Source organism: Fundulus heteroclitus, unplaced genomic scaffold (assembly GCF_011125445.2).
Source record: "Fundulus heteroclitus isolate FHET01 unplaced genomic scaffold, MU-UCD_Fhet_4.1 scaffold_80, whole genome shotgun sequence".
Lineage (NCBI taxonomy): Eukaryota > Metazoa > Chordata > Actinopteri > Cyprinodontiformes > Fundulidae > Fundulus > Fundulus heteroclitus.
In genome coordinates this window covers 614,874-633,606 of record NW_023397252.1, presented here as the reverse complement: position 1 = coordinate 633,606, position 18,733 = coordinate 614,874, and the positions used below count along the sequence as shown (strand labels likewise).

The window sequence follows — 18,733 nt, the reverse complement described above, 5'->3', positions numbered from 1 at the left end:
ATAAAATTCCGAAGTGTATCCATCCGTTCCAGGAGCTTTATTGGTCTTCAGTCTTGAGATTTCTGAGTTTAATTCTTCCTCTCTAATTTCCCCTGTCAACATTTGATTTTGCTCCTCTGTTAACCTAGGTAACTTTAATTTTGCCAATAATGTTTGGATTTGGTCTTCATTTTTAATTTGTGTTTGTGAATATAATTTTTTGTAATATTTTTCAAAACACTTATGAATCTCTTCTGTTTTATATTTTACGAGATTTGATGTGGGGTCCCTTATTCTGTTGATATTACTCTTCACCTCCTGCTTTTTCATTCTATACGCGAGATACTTAACTGACTTGCTTCCGCCTTCATATAACTTTTGTTTTGTATATAACAACTTTTTTTTAATCTCTTCGTCCAAGATGCAATTTATCTCTGTCTTAATTCTTTTAATTTCTTTGTTTTTCCCCTCATCAAAATTATTTTTTTGTTCCTTTTCTAGTCTCTCTAGCTCTGATTTCAATTGAGTTAGTTTACCTTGTTTTAACTTTTTTAAATATGCCGATTTGGCAATTAACTTCCCTCGGATAACTGCTTTACATGCATCCCATAGTACAGTAGGAGAGACCTCACCGTTGTCATTCTCGTTTACATATAAATTGATTTCTTTCTTAAATTCCTCCAATGTATTCCCTTGTAGTATGCCTGCATTGATTCTCCAGAGGGTTGACCTTATTTCCTGAGACATCTCCAATGTCAGATATACTGGGCTGTGATCCGATATATCCCTTATTCCAATATCACATTTTTCCACTCTGTGTCTATCCTTCTTCGACATTAGAAAATAATCAAGCCTAGAGTATACAGAGTGAGGTGAGGAGAAGTAAGTGTAATCTCTTCCCTTAGGATTTAGTTCTCTCCAAACATCCATTATACCTAGCTCTCCCATTAATTTCCTTATCTTTTTTCCGATTTTAGATGTTTTCCACCCTCTGTCTGAACAATCAAATTGTGGGTTCAACCTTAAATTTAAATCTCCACCACATATTATAATTCCCTCTCCCTCTACCACCAATAGATCCAACATCTTTCTATAAAATGCCCAGTTAGAACCAGGGGGTGCGTATATATTCAGGATGGTGACCAGCTCACCTTCCAGCCTACCCTTAATCAATACAAACCTCCCATCTTTATCTATAATTTCTGAAGACCTCTCAAATTGGGTTCTCCCTGAAATGAGGATGGCTACTCCTCTCCTATGTCCACTTTTATATGATGAATGAAATACTTGATTAAAACCGTGTCTCTGAAGCTTGGCATGTTCTTTGTCCGTCAGGTGGGTCTCTTGTAACATTGCCACTGCCACACCTTCCTTTTTTAATTTCCCCAGAACTTTAGATCTTTTTATTGGGTTGAGCAGCCCATTCACATTAAATGACACTAATTTTGTTAACCTTTTCTTGGTACACATTTCCTTGTTTCTCTCTGCTATCACCGCTCTTCTGAGCTCCCCGGTGCCACAAAAATCCCAAAACTGGGTTGAACATATAAACGAACAGAACAACTTTCACTAATGAACTAGTGATTAACATAACCATAATAACTTCCTCATGTGGGGTCCTTGTTTTGACCCTTTTTGAGATAAGATGGTAAGTCTGATCAAAGGGATAGCCTCTCCCTTTCAGAGGAGAAGGGCCCTTGATGATGCAGCAAATGTTATTCATGCACTTTCCACTGCTCAAAATCCAAATAACATTGCTCAAACAAGTAACTAACAAAGAAATACTTAACTTGGGGAGATGCCCCGACCATTTACTTATAACCGGGAAAAATTACCTCGAAAAGACCGGAAAAAAGGGAAGAAACCCGGTGTGTATTCGTCCTGGACCATCCTTTTAATTTACAGATGCTCATCATTCCTAGTCCTGACTTCTCCTAAAAGACTGTAGCCGTTGTTTATATCCAGGCAGCGTTTCTTTGGTTGTTGATCCCTTCTGGGCTCCGCTGGTCTTCCAAGTCAGGTGTCTGATCTTCTCCAGGCTGCTCTCCGTTGGTTTAATCACTGACACCGGAAAACCCCTCTCTGCCATATCTTTAGTCGCCTCCTCTGCTGAGTTGTAGACCTTCGTTTCTCCCTCGTAGAACACACGCATTTTGGCCGGGAATGGTGTCTGGAACCTTATATTTTTCTCTTTCAAAACCCTTTTGGCTTCTGCGTATTCCCTCCGTTTCTTTAGCACCTCCGGAGCATAATCATGGTCCAGAAACACTTTATTTCCCTCATACAGAAATCCCCTTTTCTCCCACGCTTTTTTCAGGATCTCTTCTTTAATTCTGAAACTTGTAAACTTTACCACGATGGACCTCGCTCGCGTTCCCGGAGAAGGACGCGCTGCCAGAGCCCGATGAGCTCTCTCTATCTGGATGGAAAGCGATGGCGGCAACTCCAGCTTTTCTCTCAACAGCTTCTCAATGAAGTCCGCCACTGACCCAGCGCCGTCCTCCGCTCCCTCTTTGAGACCATGGATCCTAATATTCTCCCTCCTCGAGCGTCCCTCCTGGTCCACGAGTCGTGTCTCCATGCGTTTCTGTAGCTCACTGAGTTCCATCGTAGCCCGCTCCACGAGCTGCAGGCGTTCCTCCGCTTCCTGAATCCGATTTTCGGCATGATCGATCCTGTTGTTGGCGACTTTAATCTCATTCTTAATTTCGTTGAGGTTCTCTGAGTTTTCCTGCCGAAAGTCCCGCAGTTCGGTCAAAATCGTTTCCAAATTTGCCATATTTAGGGAAGACTGGGACTCGTCGTCTCGACTTTTCAGGCTTGATTCTGCACCCACTGTTGTGCGGTTTAGCTCTCTGTCCAGGACAGCTAGCTTAGCATCTAGCTTTCCCCTTTCGGTGCTCTCCCTGTCGTGTCGGTCCGGTTTTTGAGATTTTCTGGCGTTTTTCCCTTTTGACATAATTAAATGCCCTATATCGGTTAGTTTTTATCAGTTTTTCGTTCCTTATTTGATAAGAGAGGGCTGGAAAAAAAAAAAACTTTGGTCGGTAGCTCGCACACTAAGCTGCCTCCATGCTGGAGTCACACCGGAAGTCTCTAATATGTTGTTTCTAAGGCTGCAGCGCCTCAGCAGCCTCAATTGTTTATGAGCTTTTCCTAAGTATCAATTATTTCTAACAAACCTTAAATATATTTCATTCAAGCCATGTTAATCTCTCCGTGTATCAATTTAATTTTGGCCAGACATTTAAAGTGACAACCCAACTGTATTTTAATACAATCTCTCTTTTCCCTCTTTCAAGCTTTTAGTTAAAATTGTCATGCTTATTTTAGGTCTCTCGAAAATGCATTTATGTTTAGAGCTGCAGTCTCCCAACACAAACAATTTTGAAACCAATTTATAATTTAAACTAAATCTCTGTTCATCTGTGTCAAGTAATTCAGTCACATACAAATGAGACATTCAAACAAAGAAACAACCACACACACACACAGGCCTGTTTTTTCACACCGTTTTTGCACAGATCTGTGGTCTTTGATTTTAAAAACGTTTAGACTAAGAGCCAATGTGGAAATACATAGTTTTGTAATAGCTTATTCAAGAATGGAGTGTGGGTGGGTTTAACTAACCCTGACAGTCGTCATTATTTTTTATTTGACGCTTCGAATCTCCTTATCTTGCAGACACTTGGAGCCTTGTTCCTTTTTATTACTTTTGTCTTGATTTGCACCGTAGATTCTATAGCTTTGTAACATGAAATTACCAGTCTTTCCCCTAAAATGCGCCCTCCATGCAGCGCTGCACTTCTTTTATTTCCGCTTCTGCCTTTTTTTTCTTTTTTTAATGTTTTACTTTGGCCAGTTTCCTATGAACGAAGTTACATTTAACTATAGTGCCCTTTAACTGGATAGGGGGCTTTAAAGCATCATTAAGCGAATGCTAGCGAATGCTATCTAAACCAAGTATCCGATCTGGCTGAGAGTTTTCTAAGCGTCTTAGGGAAGCCCCAGGGACTTTAAACCGAAGCCAATAGTGTGCTTGTTTTTCAGAGGGTAGCTTTTGTAACTATATCTTATAATGTATTATTTTTACTATTCGCTATTTGTTTTATTTTATTTTCCATATTCATTGTATTTATCACATATTTACTTAATACTATTAAAAAACTTTTAAGGTTTGAGTTTATTCAGATATAAAAATGTCTTTCAGTTGACTAATCTTTCTCTCCTATGTGACTCATGATATAAGTCTCATGATGTAAAGTTGTTTATCTCATGATATAAAGTTGTTTATACCCTTTTTTAACCCTGCCGAGACCAATCCGAGCTGGTTAACTGAGATAACTTTCTCTAAGTAATTTCCCTCTGGGATTATTAAAGTATGTCGGATTCTGATAACTTTCAAGCGTAAATGGAACACAGCCTAAACTGAACCATGCCAGACCGAACTGGACCGCGCTAAATCTAGACCAGGTTGAGGTACGGGCTCGGTCCGGTGTTTCAATGGCACATTTCTTAGATAACAAAGAGCGCATGAGCAGACCGCGTCATCTCCTTACAGGCAGCTGACATTTCAAACATTCATAAAAATACTAGCTTCCCTACCGTGCCAGACGATTTCCAGTGATGATTCTGCTTTGCAGTGTGATGAACCTCCACACCTGTTGTTGTTTCCTGCTTCTATAAGCCCTGATTAGACGTTTGTTTGTATTATGCACTTCCCAAAAGCCGACTCTGTCTAAGCATTACTTCCTGAATGTTACTGGTGCAGCAATTCTGATTTGCTTGAATCCTTCCTTCAAACCAAGAAAGCAGTAGTGTCGTAGATCGTCACTAGTTGGCGAGTGACCACGATAGCGTGATGTGTAAACGGTCATCAGAAGCAAACTCGGCATGGTTAACTGATCCAAGCTCAGTCTGAGTTCGACACGGATCGGTTTAACAAGGGTAGTGTAAATGGGTCTACTATCTGCAACTGTGAGGAATTGCACCTCGCCATCTGTGCAACGCCTTTCTCTGAGAACTGAATGCTCAATTGTCCTGTGTAACCGAACTGCTAGTTTGTGAAGTTGAAGGTCATCATTGCAGTTTGCTTCCCTGTGAAAATAAAAAGTAAGGGGAGGCACGGATACACTTCAGAGCGATGGGAGACACATGCCTGAATGTGTTCTTGGCGTTCTCCTTGCAAGAAAAGTTCTGTTGTCTTTCCTTTTTACGTTGTTTTAATGAGTGTGTTAGGTTTTTAATTTAATTGGTCCTTCGAGCTGGATACCAACATACTGGAGGATTCTGGTGGGTGAGATGAACCGGGTGGAAATCAGTGGCCACTGCATTCACATCCTTTTTCAAGCACCGGGTCATCCCGCTTACTGAAATCTGACAGTTGACAGTAACTCCGGGAGAGGATTGACAACAGAGGTTAGTGCAGCTTTGTTAAACAGTGTGAGTGAGTGACTGAGGGTTATTGCACATAGAAAGTCAGTGTAAAAAACAAAACCTTGTGAATCCTAGGCTCTGACGGGTAAAAGAGGACACAGAGCCCATAAACGTCTGTGTACAGGGAGGCAGAGCCCATTGACTTCTCTGTAATTAGGACGGGATGCGGCATCGGGTATGTCCGTGTAAATTGTGTGTGCTTTTGTGTATGACTGAAAAATTAAATACCACTAAGTATTTTCTTTTCATTTAAAAACAGTGGGATTGTAAGTAACACGTCTTTTGTGGATGTTGTAAGCAAGAATTCTTCACTTAGAAGAGTTGAAGTGAGAATTACCACAATAGGTATTTTTATTGTTGCCCCACAGTGTATAAATCCCATCTATAGAACACCCTATGTGTTAGAAAAGACTGGGCCTAATTTTTTTTTTTTTAAATGGATGACGTTAAACATTAAAATAACCCCAGGGTAAAAAAGGTAAAAATTGGAAGTTTATTAAAATATATATATATAAAAAAGGGTACAAAATGGCATTTTATTAAATTATAAGACCATGGCAAAACACAGCTCTTAATCAGAGTGATACAATACAAGTTAAGGGGTGATTAAACACACAAAAAAAATAGCTAAAACTGCAGGAAGCTATTATTAAATAAAGAGATTTAAAATGGATCCCATAGAAACAATTTGGTTTGTTTTTTCAGCACGACGTTTGCCCCAAAAGTAATCGCCGCCTGCTGCATCTTCCACAATATTTATATAGAGGCAGGGACCAGCTTGACGTGGAGGACGTGGAGGTTGACCCAGAGGAGAACAGCCATCCGGCAGCTGAAGACAGGGAGCTGTTCCAGCTGGCTGCATGTTTAAGTGAACATGACTACATCTGACCTAACCTAGATCAGTTGTAGTCATGCTCACATGCTGGTTCATTTAATTTTTTTCACTACCTGTAAAAATACATTAAATAATCAGTAAATCAATTTCCATTCCAACTATTTTTTAATTGTATGTTTTTAGGCGTTATTTGTGATGAACCGAAACTGGACCCAAGATTCAACCAGGACAAGTCAGTGACGTTTTAAGTAACGTTTTATTTAAAAGCGTGAGCAAGGCAACTCGGAGCGCTTCCGTCCGCGCTAAGACTGGAAACCCCTGGAGACAGAGACACAGGTTAGTGATCTGTGGAAGCTGCACTTCACCATGCAAGAGCTAGATCACTAACCTTATTAAGAGAGTGCCGGCCTTTAGCTGAAGAGCGGGGGTTGGAGGCAGCGGTCCATGTCAGTGACTATTAATAATTTGTTGACAAAATTTCACCTTGATTCTGTTCCAAAGGTAAAACATTTGTATACAATAAATGTCTGTTTTTTTCATGTACTGTTACTATTGTTTTCTTTCCCTCTTTTCTCAATTCTTCGTGTTCTCACTCAGAAGAAACTCACTTGGATAGGAAAAACATTTATAGATTTTATTTATTCATTTTATATGGTGCTGTCGTCCTTGGGAGACATTTACAATTCATTCCAGCAAGTATTGAGGTAATAAAGCTACACACGTCAGTCAGATAAACACAAAACAAATAATTCATAACCAGCGGTACTATGCACACTACTAGGCCGACAGAAGTGTACTACAGACGGGGTAACATCAGCCCTGGCTGTGGTTATCCTCGTAGGTCTGCTGGTCACTCTGGTCCGCTTAACGTCTGACTTTTTTTTTTTAATTACGCACTAACTCTGTAAACAAGCAATATAGGGAAGCATAAAAGTATAATGTGCAGACTTGATAAAGAGGGCGGGGCGAGACCAACATCAGGGGATTTGGTGCATGTTTGGTCTGGCATTCTCGGCGATTGGAACAGTGGCTGAGGCTAATGACGTGTCACAGGCACACAAGAACGCATATTGAGAAACGGCCAGGGTGAGGAGAGCAGTGTGATTGGCTGCTCCTTCACTCAGACCAAAGCAATTCAACACAGAGTTTCAAGTCAGGCCTGAAGGTCCTAATTCAGGGCTGCTTCCTTTGAAGGACCCGTTCTTCATGGGCCGGGTCTTGTAGCACAAGTGCAGCTCACTCAATTGAAAGTGCTTTCATGTAGAATCTTTATTCAAACCCACATCATTTTCCAACTTTTCAAAATCTCTAACTATGGGTGGTTATGAAGCTTTAGAGTTTTCAGCCAGGATGAGGCAGAGCAGCTGTCTTTAAGACTGCAGAAGTAAAAAGGGAATCATGGCTCCCTCAAGAAAAATGGAGATCTGCTTTCACATCAAGTCGGCAATAACACAGAAAAAAAGATGAGATGTTGCTTTATTTAGAATCAATAAATGGGTGGAGCAGGGGTCTGAAAAGTCTCTGGCAACAGCAGCAATGAGACAGAGTACGACAGCCTCCTCAGGAAGTAACAGGAGGGGGTGCGTCTGTCTTTTCCCGCTCACAACTGTGATCTGCATCAGAAGCTGCTGCCATCTTTTGTCAAAGAAACATTCATTATCGAAGTGATCAGAAGCTGAACTGGCAGCTGCGTCTGCAAACTTCTGCTACTCATATAATCACACATGCACCACCAAGCATTCAATGGAATCGATTCATGAATATTGTTAACATCCTTGTTCATTGATCAGTGAAGAGCGTGATATGGAAAATCATCCAATCTTAAGCTATTTACTTTCATAGATGTTTCTAAAAGTAAGAAAATAATGGATAATTCTAACTGCACAGACATGTTAAAGCACTGAGGTAATTTTCTTTTCACCATCAAATCAAAATCAGGTTCCATCAGATGGATTCTTTAAAATTTTATCTGGAATACTAAGAATATTGTTCTTTTTTATTTTAGGATGTGTTGTGAAGAACGCTGGAGATGCACCAGCTACCCCCGCAACCCCATGAGGGATTAAGTGGGTCAGAAAATGAATGAATGGATGGATGTATTGTGAAGTGGATTTTCCATGGCTGGTTGTTGGAAAGTGAAAGTATTTGGGGTTTTTCTTATTTAGATACTTCATATTTTACCTGATAACAGTGAAAACATTTTAAATTGTTCTTCCTATATTTTTAATAAAAAAGTAAAAAAAAAAAAAACATCTTCTGTCAGTATTTATCAAACCTGTCATTTAATATTTGAGAACACTCAATGCTTTTCTCTGATGATGTGGACGTGACGGGTTCAATAGAACCCATCTTGTCCCTCTGCCCAAAATAATATCTTGTCTGCTGATGTGCTGGTTAAAGATGTAAAAATATTGGCGTTAAGGAAATTTTGATAAAAATCACCATGAACCAATCCTGATTTGAAGAGAATGTCTTTATTCTGTAAATTTGAGTCAAAACTGTATTGGACAGATGACAAGAAAGGAAACATTAAAAGTAAAATCAGTAAAACTGTAAGAAAAAGAGAACTCCCAGTGAGGGACATCAGGACTGGGAACACTGGTCTCTGGTCAGTGTCTGTGTGACTGCAGGCTGGGAGCCCTTGAAGGCCTCACAGGTCACAGAGCCCACCTTCCTCCACTGGTCTGCAGGGAGCCTCAGGGTGCTGCTCCAGCTGTAGAGGCCGTCCTTCTGCAGCACCCCGGGGCTCCTGCTCTGCTCCCAGCTGCTGCTGCTGCTGCTGCTGTCGTCCACCTTCCAGGACAGACTCCAGTCTGAGGGGAAGCCCTTGTTGGCCAGACACATGAGGGTGGCCTTCCCCTGCTGCAGCTCCTCACTGGAGGGGGGCAGCACTGTCAGGGTGGGACGGCGTTCACCCACTACAGAGAGAAACAAACACATTGCAAAGTCTAGATTAAAGTCCTCCAGGTTTCACTTCCTGCTCTGGATCTTGTAACCATGGCAACACACATGCATCACTGCTCAACCTCAGCAACAGACAGGTTTCAGTACCACACATAAAAACTGACATTTCTAAATGTTTTCATGTTTTCTCATTAAATTTGTTCCATTTTTGAAATCAGGTCAAATCTTCTAAAACCACCTATAATGTATTTACATTGTTTTTATAAGATATGTGCTGTTACCTGAATCTCACAAACTACGTTTTTTTTTCCGCGTTAAAAAATAATGTTTTCTTGAAAAAAGAAAACAAGCTTTCAGACATTTTCTTTTCCAAAACTGTCATCAAAACATCAGAGAAAATGGATAATAAAAAATGTAATTAATATACATGAGCCAGAGATCACATTCCACACAGTGACACTGATAATGTGGCTCAGCATATAGTCCACATCACTCGTTAATGATAAGTAGAAATAAGAAAACTTTCAGGAGAAAACTGGAAACTTTGAGCTATGCAGGTTCTATAAAAACTCTAAATTATGACTATAGTAATGTAAAAAATAAAAATAGAAGAACTTTATTTTGCTAAGTTTTAAATGAACATTTTATTTAACATGTACAGTTTTCTGATTACTATTTTTTTATACTTTTTCATATAAAGTGGAATTTCTTTGTCTTTTTTAAGTAAGAATATTTTTTCAGTGTTAAGACTCATATTATTAGTCCAATTCGGACATCACAGAGTTTCGATTAAACACGCCAACTTAGAAAATTAAAAACTAACTAAACTAAAAAAAAAGTGTTTTTCCTCTCAGGAAAACACTTTAAAACTTGACATTACAGGTGTCATGTTTCGGACGTATTTGGCCCACATGCAGAGAGACACTTGGGACAACAATGAGCAGTTTAAAGGTTTTATTTACAGGAGCGGAGCTGGCTGATCACAGAATTTAAGGCTGAACGGAGCCGGGGTGAGAGGATCTAGGGAGAAAAACAAGAAGTTTAGGCTGGGTTGCGGTGAGAGAAATAACGGACTGAGGGGCGGGGCGTTTACCACAAGGTTCGGGGACCGGACCGGGGGAAGTGGAGCGGAGGAGGAACTTAGCGCTTTCGGCTCTGATGGAGGTTGGTGACTGAGCGGCGGTGAGCTGAAGGAGCAAGGGGAGGTCCGAGCAGCGCCCGAGGTGGTCGAGGACAGCCGGTGGAATCTGGCGAGTCAGACTGACTGGTTTTCCTCTGAAGTCTGGCAAGACAAGTGCATAAGCGCCACGGCTGGATCAAGGCACGGGAAACCTGAGAGGACAAGAGGCACTGATTAGATGCGAGCATATAATCGTTGACAGACAGTGGCCACACAAGCATACCACTGATGCTAACACTCAGGCATCCACCGGCTGTCTGAGCGCTGCTCTTATGCTCCAGCGCTGACTCGCAGAACGAGCCGCAGGTGTGCGCGCCCCGCCCACCAGTCAGCTGCAGTCACCTGTGGAGAGAGCAGAGGGGACAGCGCCAGCAGAGAACTGCATGGCGCTGTCTGCTAAGTTCTGACACCACCCCCCCCTCAACGGTCGCCACCTGGCGACTCAGAGGAAGTGGAAGGACGGGACGCCAAAAAGGACTCGATCAGGGCAGGATCAGAGACAAAGGAACGGTTACTGGAACGTACGGGTTTGATTTGGGAAACGTGGAAAGTGGGGTGAACACGGGAGTGTGAGGGAAGGCGCAGACGGACGGCCGTGGGACTGATTATGGTCTGAATCTCGTACGGGCCAGAATAACGGGGAGCCAATTTACGGTGAGAGGATTGGATGGAGGTGTTCTGGGTGGAAAGCCAAACGAACTGGCCGGGGCGGTAGCAAGGGGCTGGGACCCTCCTCCGATCGGCGAACCTGCGGTTCTGCTCCACCGTTCTTTGAAGGGCCTGCTTGGTCTGATTCCAAAACTCATGGCAGCGGTGAATGTGTTGGTGCACGGAGGAGACGGCAATCTGTCGGACACTGGCGGGGAATAAGGGGGGCTGATAGCCAAGAGAGGCTTCAAAAGGGGAGAGTCCGGTGGCAGAGGAGGTGTGGCTATTATGTGCATATTCAACCCAGGGGAGGTACTTACTCCAGTCCGCCGGGTTGGAAGATGTTAAACAGCGGAGGGCGGACTCCAGCTCCTGGTTCAGCCTCTCTGTCTGGCCGTTGGTTTGAGGGTGGTACCCGGAGGAGAGCGTATACCTGGCTCCGAGAGCTGAGGCAAACTCTCTCCAGACCCGGGAGATAAACTGGGGACCACGGTCGGACAGGATGTCTTGGGGTATACCGTGCAGGCGAAAGACATGCTTAACCAGAAGCTGGGCCGTTTGGAAAGCAGAAGGAAGTTTGCGAAGGGGGATCAGATGACAGGCTTTTGAAAATCTGTCCACTATAGTGAGGATGGTGGACATGCCTTGGGATGACGGCAGGCCGGTGACGAAGTCTAACGCTATGTGAGACCATGGGCGTTCCGGGACGGGGAGTGGTTGGAGGAGGCCCGCGGGTGGTCTGTTAGAGGGTTTATTTTGTGCGCAGGCGGGGCAAGCTAGAACAAATTCTTGGGCATCCCTGGACATGGATGGCCACCAGAAGTAACGGGAAAGGAAGGTGGTTGTGCGGCGAACACCAGGGTGGGCGGAGAATTTCTCTGTGTGGGCCCATTGTAATACTCGGGGACGGACAGCAGGGGGAACATAGGTCCGATCAGGGGGTCCGTTGCCTGGGTCAGGGTCAGACTGTTGAGCCTGCTGGATTAAATCCTCTATCTCCCAATGTATCGCTCCAACGGTGCAGGTGGGAGGTAAGATGAGGGCCGGCTCTTTTTCGAAGTCTTGGGGTGCGTGCAGGCGAGAGAGGGCATCAGGCTTTTGATTTTTGGAGCCAGGGCGGTAGGAGAGGGAGATGTTGAACCTGGAGAAAAATAAGGACCAACGGGCCTGTCTTGGGTTGAGCCGCCTCGCGGTCTGTAGATAGGTGAGATTTTTGTGATCCGTCCAAATAACCACGGGCTGCTCGGACCCCTCGAGCCAGTGACGCCATTCCTCAAGAGCGAGCTTTATGGCCAGCAGCTCCCGGTCTCCCACGTCGTAGTTGCGCTCTGTCAGGGATAAGCGCCGTGAAAAAAAGGCGCACGGATGGATCTTTTGGTCCCTGCTGGAATGCTGGGAGAGCACGGCCCCAACCCCGGTGTCAGAGGCATCGATCTCAACAATAAACTGCTTCGCAGGATCTGGATGAATGAGGACAGGTGCTTGAGAAAATCTGTTCTTCAAGTCATTAAACGCCGAGTCGGCGTCGGCACTCCAGCGGAAAGGCACCTTGGTGGATGTGAGAGCGTGCAGGGGGGCGGCGATCTGGCTGTAACCTCTTATGAACCGGTGATAAAAGTTGGCAAAACCGAGGAAGCGCTGGAGCTGCTTCCGTGTTTCAGGCACCGGCCATTCGATGACAGCCTTGATCTTTTCCGGATCTGATCGGACCCGCCCACCCTCCAGGATGAGGCCGAGGAAAACTACTGAAGGCTTATGAAACTCGCATTTTTCGGCCTTGACGAAAAGGCGATTTTCCAGGAGGCGCTGAAGAACTAGTCGGACATGATGTTGGTGTTCAGCGAGAGTCTTTGAATAGATCAGAATGTCATCCAGATAGACGAAGACAAAAATGTTTCGAAAATCCCGAAGGACATCATTTACCATGGCTTGGAAAACTGAAGGCGCATTGCACAGGCCGAAGGGCATCACTAGGTATTCAAAGTGCCCTAGTGGGGTCTTAAACGCTGTTTTCCACTCGTCCCCCCGGCGGATCCGAACCAAGTGGTAAGCATTGCGCAGATCCAATTTTGTGAAAATTGTGGCGGACTGCACCGGTTCCAGGGCGGAGGAAAGAAGTGGCAAGGGATATTTATTTTTAACAGTTATTGCGTTCAGCCCTCGATAATCAATGCAGGGACGGAGAGATCCGTCCTTTTTGCCGACAAAAAAGAACCCAGCCCCAAGCGGAGAAGAGGAGGGACGGATTAGGCCAGATGCTAGGGATTCTTTAATGTATTTCTCCAGCGCCTGTCGCTCTGCACGGGAAATGTTATAAAGGCGACTAGAAGGCAGGGGAGCGCCCGGCAAAAGCTCGATTGCGCAATCGTATGGTCTGTGCGGTGGTAAAGATTCAGCCCGGGCCTTACTAAAGACTAATTTCAGGTCATGATATTGCTCGGGAACAAAACTAAAATCTACTGAGTCACCCTCAGCGAAAGACGGCGTGGAAGGGGGCCCCGCAGGGACAGCAGATTGCAAGCAGCGAAACAGACACGTCTGGGACCAGGACTCGACTCGCCGATCGGCCCAATTAATATGCGGGTTGTGCTTATTTAACCAAGCGACCCAGGACGACAGGAGCGTGCTTAACTGGGAAAACAAAAAATGAAATAAACTCCCTATGATTACCGGAGATAACAACCTCAAGGGGCTTGGTCTGCTGAGTTACCCGGGGAAGACTGCCCCCATCCAGGGCAGAAACCTGGAGGGGGGTAGACAAAGGAACAGTTTCAATCCCGGCTCGCAAAACAAAAGATTGGTCAATTAAATTAAGGTCGCACCCTGAGTCAACCAGGGCGGATAGAGCAAAATTCTTGTTAGCCGTTAACAGCGTTGTGGGTAAGCAGAGCCTAGGAGATGCGGGGAGCGAAACTTCAGTGTGGTCCGCCGGCCTCCCCTTTACAGACGACGGACCCGCCCTTTTGGCCGAGCAGGACAGGTGTTAACAAAATGCTCAGGAGACGCGCAGTACATGCATAGTTTGTCATCAAAACGTTGCTGCCTCTCCTCAGGAGTCAGACGTACCCGACCCACCTGCATGGGCTCCGGGGGGGAAGGAGGAGTGGCAACAGGGCGAAGGGGTACGCGGTCAGGTGTGGGAGGAGGCGGCCGGTAGAGGACTGGCCTCTCTGCGCGTCCCCTGCCTCGAGTCCTTAAACGGTTGTCTAAACGGATTGTTAACACGATCAATTCGTTTAGCGTGGCGGGTTCCTCGAGGCGGGCCAGCTCATCTTTGAGTGGCTCGTCCAAGGCTTGAAAAAACACGGTTTTCAAAGCGCGAGCTCCCCAGCCCGCAGCAGCCGCCAGGGTGCGGAACTCTATAGCAAACTCCGAGACCCGCTTGCCACACTGCCTGAGGGCTAAAAGATGTCGGGACTGCTGAACTGGGTCGAAATCAGCGGAAAAAAACATTTTAAATTCCTGCAAAAATTCAGCAAAAGTGCAGCCGAAAAGCTGACAGTCTGGGAAGCGGGACTCAGCCCATCTTAAAGCTTTCCCAGATAATAAACGTAAAACGAATGAGATCTTTGCCTCATCAAGCGCAAATCTTTGCGGGGATTGGTTAAAAACTAACGAACACTGAAAAAGAAAACCAGCACAATCCTCACTATCCCCAGAGAATTTCTCTGGACTAGGGGCTGAGTTTTCAGGTACAGATCGGGGAGGATCGGCAGATTGAGGCTCAGGGGCACCACTGGATGCCGAGCCGGACTGTAGTGTAGCACGGAAAGTGTCAGATAGTTGACTGATCTGAGCTGCCAGCCCCTGCAACTGATTCTGTGTTGTTTGCACGGCCATATGGAGGGTCTGAAGCTGCTCCTGATGGGCTGTTAAAGTCGTCCCAAATGCCCCTGCTGGGTCAGATTGTTGGCCTGAGTGTTCTTCTGTCATGTTTCGGACGTATTTGGCCCACATGCAGAGAGACACTTGGGACAACAATGAGCAGTTTAAAGGTTTTATTTACAGGAGCGGAGCTGGCTGATCACAGAATTTAAGGCTGAACGGAGCCGGGGTGAGAGGATCTAGGGAGAAAAACAAGAAGTTTAGGCTGGGTTGCGGTGAGAGAAATAACGGACTGAGGGGTGGGGCGCTTACCACAAGGTTCGGGGACCGGACCGGGGGAAGTGGAGCGGAGGAGGAACTTAGCGCTTTCGGCTCTGATGGAGGTTGGTGACTGAGCGGCGGTGAGCTGAAGGAGCAAGGGGAGGTCCGAGCAGCGCCCGAGGTGGTGGAGGACAGCCGGTGGAATCTGGCGAGTCAGACTGACTGGTTTTCCTCTGAAGTCTGGCAAGACAAGTGCATAAGCGCCACGGCTGGATCAAGGCACGGGAAACCTGAGAGGACAAGAGGCACTGATTAGATGCGAGCATATAATCGTTGACAGACAGTGGCCACACAAGCATACCACTGATGCTAACACTCAGGCATCCACCGGCTGTCTGAGCGCTGCTCTTATGCTCCAGCGCTGACTCGCAGAACGAGCCGCAGGTGTGCGCGCCCCGCCCACCAGTCAGCTGCAGTCACCTGTGGAGAGAGCAGAGGGGACAGCGCCAGCAGAGAACTGCATGGCGCTGTCTGCTAAGTTCTGACAACAGGGATAGTTAACTTTATTTAAGTTAGTTGTACTTACAGTTAACATCCAGTCTGGTTCCTCCACCAAAAGTCCACCACAGTGATACAAACTGATGGAGCCGTCGTACAAAAACCTCTGACTGTAGAGACACGGTTCTCTGACTCTGAAACAAACAATTTATGGAGGGTGAGAAACTTTTAGAAAGAGGAAAAGATAAAATTTTGGTACATTCATTAAATTAATTCTTAAATTAATTGTCTAAAGTCTAAAAGTCTAGAATGTGGGTTTACCAGCCAAAGTACTATTTCCTCAGTATGAGCTCTAAGACCACTGTGTGTCTGTGGGTGAAGACTTTGTCCACTAACCAGTCATTTAATTTTGTTTATATATTAATAAAAAGGCATTTTGAAAATGATTTATATTCATCCAACCATCCATCGACTTTCTTGCTGGGTGCCTAACTCCAGCAGTCGATGGACGAGAAGCAGGACTAAACCTTAAGAGGTCGCCGTTCAATTATGGCTTTCAGGTCACAAACTGCTTCCTCCTGCATCACTATCACCTTAAAGAATTGTTACTCTTGGTGAAATTATTATTTACTATGAAAAACCTAAACATCCATGTCTGATTTAGTTTTTGATTTTCAACAGCTGAAAGAAATAGATCCCAGCTCCTACAGGAATCACTACAGAGCATTTCCATAGAGAGGCACTTTGCATCAGCAGCACCATGCTCCAGTGCTCTGGGAGAGTTTATAGTCCTAAGAGTTGAACACTGGAGGACTGACAGCTGTCCTTCATCACAACAGAAGACACAGAAATCCTCCTCATCAAAAACATGACTTTGATCTGCGTCCTCATCTGGACTCTCCTCTGCTGCTGCTTCACAGGTAAAGTCCAGAGGATCAAACTCCTCTCCTCTATCAACATCTGTCCCTCTGAAATGAAGCCCACACAACCATCAAGCTGCTTTATGTTTTTGTCTCTGTGTCCTCAGAGTCCAAAATCCAGGTAACAGTGACTCAGCCTGCAGCAGTGACAGCTGATCTGGGAGGATCTGCCACCATTAATTGTGGGACAGGTTACAATGTTTTTGTTGATTCCCATGGACAGTATTTAGCCTGGTATCAACAGAAAGATGGACAACCTCCTAAGCTGCTCATTTATCGTATCAGCACTCGAGCATCAGGGACTCCAAGTCGTTTTACAGGCAGTGGATCAAACTCTGACTTCACTCTGACCATCAGTGGTGTTCAGGCTGAAGATGCTGCAGTTTACTACTGTGTGGGAGAATTTGACGTGAATAAGTATGAGCGGTTCACACAGTGAAAAACAGTCGTACAAAAACCTCCCTCAGTCAGACTGAACAGAAACTGCAGCTGAATGTCACAGCAGACTCTGACACAGCTCACTAAACACAGACACACAGAGTAACAATCATTTTATGGAGATATTTTCTCATAAGTAGTTCACATTGAAAGTTATTGCTGGTTTCACACGAAGATTTGAATTTAGCTTATTGGTTTCAATATTTGAATACACCTGAACAACGTTTTTTGGGAAAGAACATTTTTACATTGGATTCAAATTAAATGTAAACATTTAGGTCCACATGGAAGAAAACATTAACAACCTGATGAAGATTTTTCCACAAGCAGTAGATCATCTTACTGCATGGTGCTGAATACATAGATGACTGTCTGCTAACGTTAAGGAGGAAGCATGATGACTCCATCTGACTGACTCTGTGGGTTTTCATAATACGTCCTGAAAGTGATGTTGATGATGAGGTAGACTGGTACCTTCACAGACCTGGAGAAGCTATTAAACTCCTTATTTACTGAAAATCATTTAGTTAGTTTGGAGTTTCTGATCGTTTCAGTGGAAGTCAGTCTGGAAGTGACTTCACTCTGACAATCAGCAGAGTTCAGGCTGAAGATGCAGGAGTTTATCACTGTCAACAGGATTACAGCTTCCCTCAGCTACACTGAAGCACATTCTATGTAGGATTAGATTAGTGCTTGGGAGTCGCATGTTGTCTGGTGGTGGTGTTTATTAATACTATTATGAGGGTTACAGAGAGTCAGGGAATAACAGGAATCACAAACATGGTAAATAACACAGACTGATGATATTTATGTTTAACACCTGCTCAGAGGTTGATATTTAAGTTTTAAGTGAATTTAATCTCGCCTCATAATGCATATCTTGATTAACTGAGATATACATTTACCTTTGCAGATTAAATGATAATATATAAATTGTAAAGTGGAAAGAATTTGAAAGCTCTGTTTATCAAAGTACAAAACAGTACAAATTATCTAAAATATATAATGACACAAATCAAAAGTTAATTAACTGACTGATTGATTGATTGATTGGTTGATTGATGATATCATCACATTAATCTAAATCCCTGTTCAGAGGGTTAGGTTATGTTCACAGTGAGAGTTTCTGATCAAAACTTGATTTTTATCATATTCTTATCTTTCCCATTATTGGCCCAATAATAATAATATGATGACTGAGCATCAGCCGTTCCTCCTCTGTGAAACAATCTACCTCTACAAACACGCAGCACTCAGTCAGTATAGACCTTCAAATGTTCATTAAAGACTCACAAGTTTACTTTGACGTTTAATGAGAGTTGAACCTGAATTATTGTCTGAAAAACCTTCAGACCTGTTTTGTTTTTGTTTTGTCTTAATGTAGCTTTCTGCTTTTCATTATTATTATTATCATCAATTACTGGATTTCTAAAGCGTATTTTAATGTTTTACTGAGGCATTTGGTCTAATAGTTGTCTGGCTTATAAGAGCTTCAGTACAACGTTGTTTCACATGATAAATAAATTTGACTTTGAATTCTGATCAACATGTTGGTTTGTCACACATTCTTAAAAAAGCACTAAACTGTTACCAGCTTAATCATTTACTCAGACTGAGCCAAATGCAGATAGTTTTCTGCATTTTCTGCTTTAAACCTTTAATAGAAAAACTCACATGACTCAGTAAGAAAAATAAGAACACTGGAGAAAACCTGGTCAGATAATTATCAAATAAATACCTGTTTTATCATTTGATGACAGTTAAATAAATAGGTACATTTAAAATATAATGTATTCATAAATACTAAAT

General features: G+C 43.9%; 2 long non-coding RNA genes and 1 gene segment (V, D, J or C); all 3 read right to left on the bottom strand.

Moving 5' to 3' along the window:
* Positions 1-8,818: 8,818 nt before the first annotated feature.
* On the bottom strand, positions 8,819-15,686 carry LOC118562065. The segment is given in 2 exon segments: positions 8,819-9,168; positions 15,655-15,686. A coding segment is annotated over 1 exon segment (261 nt).
* Positions 10,044-10,835, bottom strand: LOC118562078. Its single transcript, XR_004930454.1, has 3 exons — positions 10,558-10,835; positions 10,248-10,486; positions 10,044-10,174 (listed from the first exon to the last, which is right to left on the bottom strand). It is a non-coding gene; the product is annotated as an uncharacterized LOC118562078 (long non-coding RNA).
* On the bottom strand, positions 14,958-15,616 carry LOC118562079. Its single transcript, XR_004930455.1, has 3 exons — positions 15,430-15,616; positions 15,120-15,358; positions 14,958-15,046 (listed from the first exon to the last, which is right to left on the bottom strand). It is a non-coding gene; the product is annotated as an uncharacterized LOC118562079 (long non-coding RNA).
* Positions 15,687-18,733: the final 3,047 nt, after the last annotated feature.